Source organism: Cyprinodon variegatus, unplaced genomic scaffold (assembly GCF_000732505.1).
Source record: "Cyprinodon variegatus isolate N-32 unplaced genomic scaffold, C_variegatus-1.0 Scaffold19, whole genome shotgun sequence".
NCBI classification, from domain to species: domain Eukaryota; kingdom Metazoa; phylum Chordata; class Actinopteri; order Cyprinodontiformes; family Cyprinodontidae; genus Cyprinodon; species Cyprinodon variegatus.
The window spans coordinates 2,445,835-2,451,834 of record NW_015150472.1 but is presented as its reverse complement, the minus strand read 5'-3'; the positions used below and the strand labels follow the sequence as shown (position 1 = coordinate 2,451,834).

The 6,000-nt window shown below is 37.9% G+C and overlaps 1 protein-coding gene across 5 annotated transcripts in view; it reads left to right on the top strand.

Moving 5' to 3' along the window:
* The first annotated feature begins 2,291 nt into the window (after positions 1-2,291).
* med12 (mediator complex subunit 12) overlaps positions 2,292-6,000 on the top strand; it is a 34,765-nt gene continuing 31,056 nt past the window's right edge. For all 5 annotated transcript variants that reach the window (XM_015388789.1, XM_015388773.1, XM_015388757.1 and 2 more), the window contains exon 1: positions 2,292-2,446. In XM_015388789.1, the coding sequence (XP_015244275.1) occupies positions 2,345-2,446 (102 nt within the window). In that variant the 5' untranslated portion in view covers positions 2,292-2,344. The remainder of the gene's footprint in view (positions 2,447-6,000) is intronic.

Below are 6,000 nucleotides of genomic sequence, written 5' to 3'. Positions count from 1 at the left end.
AAACTGCTGTGGTTTTTCCCCTTTTCATACCTGCTAAATGGTTTCAGCTGAGTCAAAGCTGAGGACGGTGCAAACAAGGAGATAAGGCTTGCTGTCATCAAAAACCCATCAGCTGTGACTAAAAATAACCATCAACCACTGATTTATAAGAGACGCGTTTCTGGTTAGAGGAAGTTAAAATCGGAGTCCTTGCAACACAAGGACAGGATGCCCTGCGTTTCCTCTGCAGCTCTAAGTAATGCTCTAACCTTCTAGGAGACTTAGTGAAGGATTTCTCGAGGCCAATTCTTGAACAGTCCCGCCTGGACGCTTTGGGGATTTTAAGGGTCAATTTTCATGAACCCTAGCAAAGTTGCCTAAAATTTCCTCAAATTGTTTGACAGAATACACTCTGGGGATCGCTCCACTCTCTCTGTGACATCAGCTGCACTGGATAAAAAAACTGGAATATTTTCTAAAGTGTAAATAGGCTCTTTAAAGACTAAAAACTTAATTAGTTAATGTTCTACTCATGTTCTTCAGCTGGAATGGATTTACTTCTCCAATAATCATCAAGCTGTGTTGAATGACTGTTTTCTGTTTAGAGTGAGAGCCAATCGACAGCTGAACATTTAGAGCAGTCAAAAATGAAACAGTGTCAGATGATCTTCCATTGTCAGAAGGAAAACTACCGTCCTCTCTAAAAGCATTCATTCCTTCTCTACCTTTTTAAATTTTATGACGCCATGAAGACAAACCAAGTGTATTTTGTTTATTAGGATTTTTGTTTGGCAGATCAATGTAAAGTAGTGCACAAGCAAAGGGATATTCTTCATAGTTTACAAATTGTTTTATCAACAAAAATCTAATAATATTAATATTCAGTTCTCTTTACTCTAACATTCTTAAATTAAATCCAGTAACAAAAAAGTTTTATTAATTTACATCTCAGCCTTTGAACATTTCAGAGCACGGATTCTTAGACTACTTTTATTTGTTTTGTACAGCTTTTGTGAGATTTCCATTTCCTAAAGTGCAGCAGTGATCAAATGTAAACCGCGTGGGAGAAAAAACATTGTGCAAAAAAAATGCACTAATATGGAAGTACAGAGCATTAAATGTGTATGGTGCAATTATGCATTGATTTTGTTTGGTGTTGTTAGTTTGATGCAGAGTCTTTGACATGATTTAGAGTTTTCTCAACAGTTCAGCTGTCTGAATGTGATGGGGAAGAAGCTGTTTCGGAATCTGCTGGTCCGGCATTGAATGTTGCGTAGCCTCTTCCCATAGGGCAGCAGGGAGAACAGTCAGATTCCTTAACAATCTAAAATGGCAAGTGTATGAAAAAAAAAAAAAAACCTACCAATAAACCACCGCCCACCGGCTGTGGCAGCCAAAAAAAAAACCTACAGTAACTCTGGAGGAGCAGCATGGGTCAAAGACCTGGGAAGACACTTCGGCAACAGGAGAATTATAAACCATGCAATCCACAAATCATTGTTGTTCATAACAAACTGGCTGCAGGGAGACTTCTTTGTGTCTTTCTTTCACCAACTTTCCTCTTGCCAGGCATTTATAAAGGACAGATTTGAGGAGAGTGGAGCCAATTATCCAATGGATCAAAACCTGCTAGTTCATCTCAGTAAGGAAATCTTGTCTTGTTGGTTTTGCAGATAAGAAGCCCCTTCCTTTTTAAGACGATGCATTCAGGGCTGCTGCATGATCTGTTCAAAGCATGGGCAATATTTGTGAATCCTAACTCCTCTCTGACATTTCCACTACCGTATTCCTTGTTCCTGATGGTGCTGTTTGTTCTCCAATATTCTAACAAATCTCATAAACCTTCACGAGAATCTGTACATCAGAGATTAAAATTAAAACACAGACACATGCCATATGTTAATAAGGTGCTTTTACATAACACTATAATACATTTTTAAGACCAGGTAATATATGTATATATATTTTTTATATTACATTCAATAATTTAGTGCTTTGTGTGCCTGGCATAAAAAATATAATTAAGTTAAAGTTGTAGCCTAATACCCCAGGTGTTATACATTATTATCTTATTAAACGTTTTATTAATTTCACTTAGTGAAATAATTTATGGCTTACTTAGAAACTGGGTGATATTTTCAAACATTTATCTCTTTAAATCATGATGGTTTTCCAGTTTCAGCAAGATAATACATGCTTGAAAACAGTTATTTAAACCTAACGCATATTGGATTTATTTTGTGCTCCTTTACTTTGAAGTTAGGGTCTGAAAGTATCCCGGAAGCCACCCTCCGTCTGTTTGTTTGCAGGCCGGCTGAGCTCAGCCTGCTGGGGAGGAGGGAAGCTCCGGTTGTGATGCCGCTGGATGATGGCTGCTTTTGGGATCTTAAGTTACGAACACCGGCCTTTAAAACGGTCCCGCTTGGGGCCTCCGGACGTCTATCCCCAGGATCCGAGGCAAAAAGAGGTACGACCTTTGCTTTATGAGATTTAAAAGCCCAGGGTTATTTTTTTGGCCAAGGAAAATACTCTGAACAGAGCAGTGGAGCTAGGTAGCTAGCTAGCAGCAGTTAGCCCGTTTAGCAGCAAGTAGCTAGTAGCAGCTAGCCCGTGTAGCAGCCGCTGTGGGCCTCTCGGTAACAATAAGCAGCAGCAGCTCCTGTCTGGCAGCCTGTAAACTAGCTGTGTCCGGCTTAAGTTTGGAAAAACAACCCGCTGCTTTTATGGCTCGGTCAGTTTAGCCTGCCCTTCAGCTAATACTTATTAGGACAAATAAATATTCTACTGTTTTGCGATGGAAAACATTAGCGGTCGGGGATTTAAATTATACGCGACTTGTTGTTGTTTATTTTTGTTATTTAACTGGTACACTTTGGCGTTAGCTACGTCTGCTAATTTTACCCTTTAAAATATTTCTGGCATGCTTTAAAATAAGTGGTTAATTTGAATTGATATTTGGAAAGAAAATAGCTAATTAATTTGACATGTAGCTGATACAATGAGTGCATAGAGACTGAATAAGCTCAATCAACATTTAGCTTCAGGTGTTTATTGGTTTAATTTTTGGGGTGGCGATAAATCGCATTTTTGTCTGTTTGGTGAGAAAGCATTTCTGGATACTGGCAACTGTGTCGGTTTCCTGGTTAACCCTTTTGCACCGAACAAAATTAGAGACTTAACCACAAACCCTGCAGATTCCTGCTGTTTTGGCTCTCTTGTATCTAATGTACAAAACAAACTTTTAAATCTCAGATGAACTGTTAAGCAATTTTTATTATTATTATACTTTTATTTAAAACAGAGACTCACTTTTTTACCCACAGAACTCCATTAAGTAAATCTATGCCTATAAATAACGATTATGTTTCTAATCGATTAATCTGTTGATCTTGTTTTTTTTTTTAGATTAATCAATTAGTGATTGGATAGGAAGGTTACCTAAAGAAAATTTTTACAGAAAAAAAAAAAAAAAAAAAAAAAAAAATATATATATATATATATATATATATATATATATATATATATATATATTCTTAACCCTTCATGTCACTCAGTAAAATACTTTGAAAATCTAAATTTGAAGAGTTTCATTGGAGGAAAAGACAAGACCATATTACATTTCTAACATTAAAATATATATGTATGTATTTCATGGTAAAAATTAATGTCAATGTCAACAACAAAAAAACGACCACTTGCCCTAATATATTAAGAAAAACAACAATAGTTCTTCTCTAAAAAAATGTATGAAAAACACGGAGTGAAAGAAACACATTTTTTTTTTTTTGTTAAAGCATAACCTTAAAGGTATTAATAGTGATACAGGCACTTACATTTTTTAACTTTGCTTATTAACTTTTTCACTTTTTAGCTTGGCTTTTTACATTTTTTTTCTTACCATATTAACTTCTTTCCACTTAATTTATCGTAGGTAATCTACCATTCATGGGCTCATCTAATTGGTCAAATAGCACATACAGCTTTGCTGAATGGCTGGATATAAATCTTGTGCTTCTAGACATCAGACGGATGGGGGGTTCCATTTGTAACCCCCAGATTCCACATTCTCCGTCACTGCTCCGTTCCTACATCCTTTGGAGCACTTAGTCATGTTAATCAATGAGAACTATTCCCTATCCACCGCTACTCCTCCAAAGGTCATCTTCCATGTACATCTTCTCCGTCCATCAGCGGCAATTATTTTGATAATCAATTATTCCAAATCAATCCAATTTACTGTTTCAGCCCTAAATCAAACCCCAAATTTATCAGCATTAAACGGCTTGTTTGTGTTACTGCTTCTCTGTCCACGCTTTAACTAGGCCACTCTAAAATCTTTTTTTTTTACTGTCCAGATTTGAGCTTGTCTTCATGATTTTCTTTGTTCTCCAGCTAAATAACTCGAGGCTGCTTGCATCTGAAGTTTTGAACTGAACTCAGCTTGTTTTCTGTCAGACACTCTTTGCGTGTGTGTGTATTAGTTTATGTATTAGTAAACCTAATATAAAATGACACCCACCATCACTGAAGCTCCACAGTCTCCCCACCCATGTTGGATTTTCATACTTTTTGCTAATCATTAGCTTTGACATTGAAACTCTTTACTAGATGCAGTCTTTGTCCAGGACTCCTTCTTGTTTCTAAATTTTTTATCTAGGGCTGTCACGATAACCGCACTAATGAAATATCGCGATATCAAGAAGCTCACCACGCTACAAAACCAGCCACCTCCATCACCATATCGTGGGAGAACAGTTGAGAAGGATATGATGGCAGCTGCACTGGTATCAAAGCCAAATGTTGCTTCGCCCTTTTGGGAGCATTTCGGTTTTCAGCCAAATGAAAAGGGGGAGCCAGACAATTTTAATGAGGCAATTTGTAAAATCTGTAGCAAAACTGTTCAAGTAAAACATGGAAACAACGAATGTAAGGGCTCATCTACCTAGCTACCACCCAGCTGTTACAGTGGGGCTATCGCCGCCTCCTGCCACACAGAGTCATGCGGCGGCTCATGTCGGTGCCAGCCAACAGCTTGAAGTCAGCGAAGCCTTTGCTCGAATCGCCTAGTACAGCACAGACAGTGACAGACATAAACGCCTAACAGCCGCTGTTACACGGTACCGGGTTGAAGAAATGCTGCCATTTTCCACTGTGGAGAAACCTGCATTCCGGTCGTTCCTCCGAGCGCACCGTCCGAGGGGGTTTTCAGTGTGGCTAGAACTGTTTTCACCCCTCTCAGATCCTCTCAAACCGCATAAGGTTAGCATGCTGGTTTTCCTTATCCTCAACAAGGACAGGGCTGAGCTTTAAATCACCGTCATTTGTTTGTGTGTGAATTAAGAATTATGGTGCCTGTTACATTTAACTTTGTATAGGCACACTTACGGTAAGTAAAAAAAGAAAAACAAAAAAAACAAAAAACAAAACGGGCACTTGCTTTTTTTAATTAAAGATGCTGAAGTCAAATTTGCCTTTAATAGTTCAGCCTTCTTCTAAATTTTGTTGAATTTTGTCCGAAGTTCAGTCAGAGAAATGAGGCATATATGTGCCATTACTGCCCTTTGATCTGCGTTCAATAAAGTGTTATAAAATTGGCATGTCTTTTTTTTTTTTTTTATAACTTTTTTTAATGTTTAGGCGCCATGTTTTAAAGGAAAGATGCCATTTAGTTGGTAATTTAACAATATACAAACACATTTGCGAAATAAATAGATTAGAATAAAGAAAAAAAGATGCGGTGCGATAATATCTCATATTGCAATATTTAGCCTCTTTGAATAATCGCAGGGGGAATTCCTCAACCGCGACAGCCCTATTTTGATCTCTGATTAAAATTGAGGGAAAACAATGTGTTAAAAACATTCCTAGCTTCAGTTTTGACCTCCTGGACCCTCAACGTTATACTCTGGCATTATATAAGGATGTTGAAGGCTTCGTCACTTTCCTTCTAATCATACATGGGGGTCTGGGACAGTGGGGGCTGCGTACTGGCGCAGTGGATAGCACTGCACTCGCTTGCAG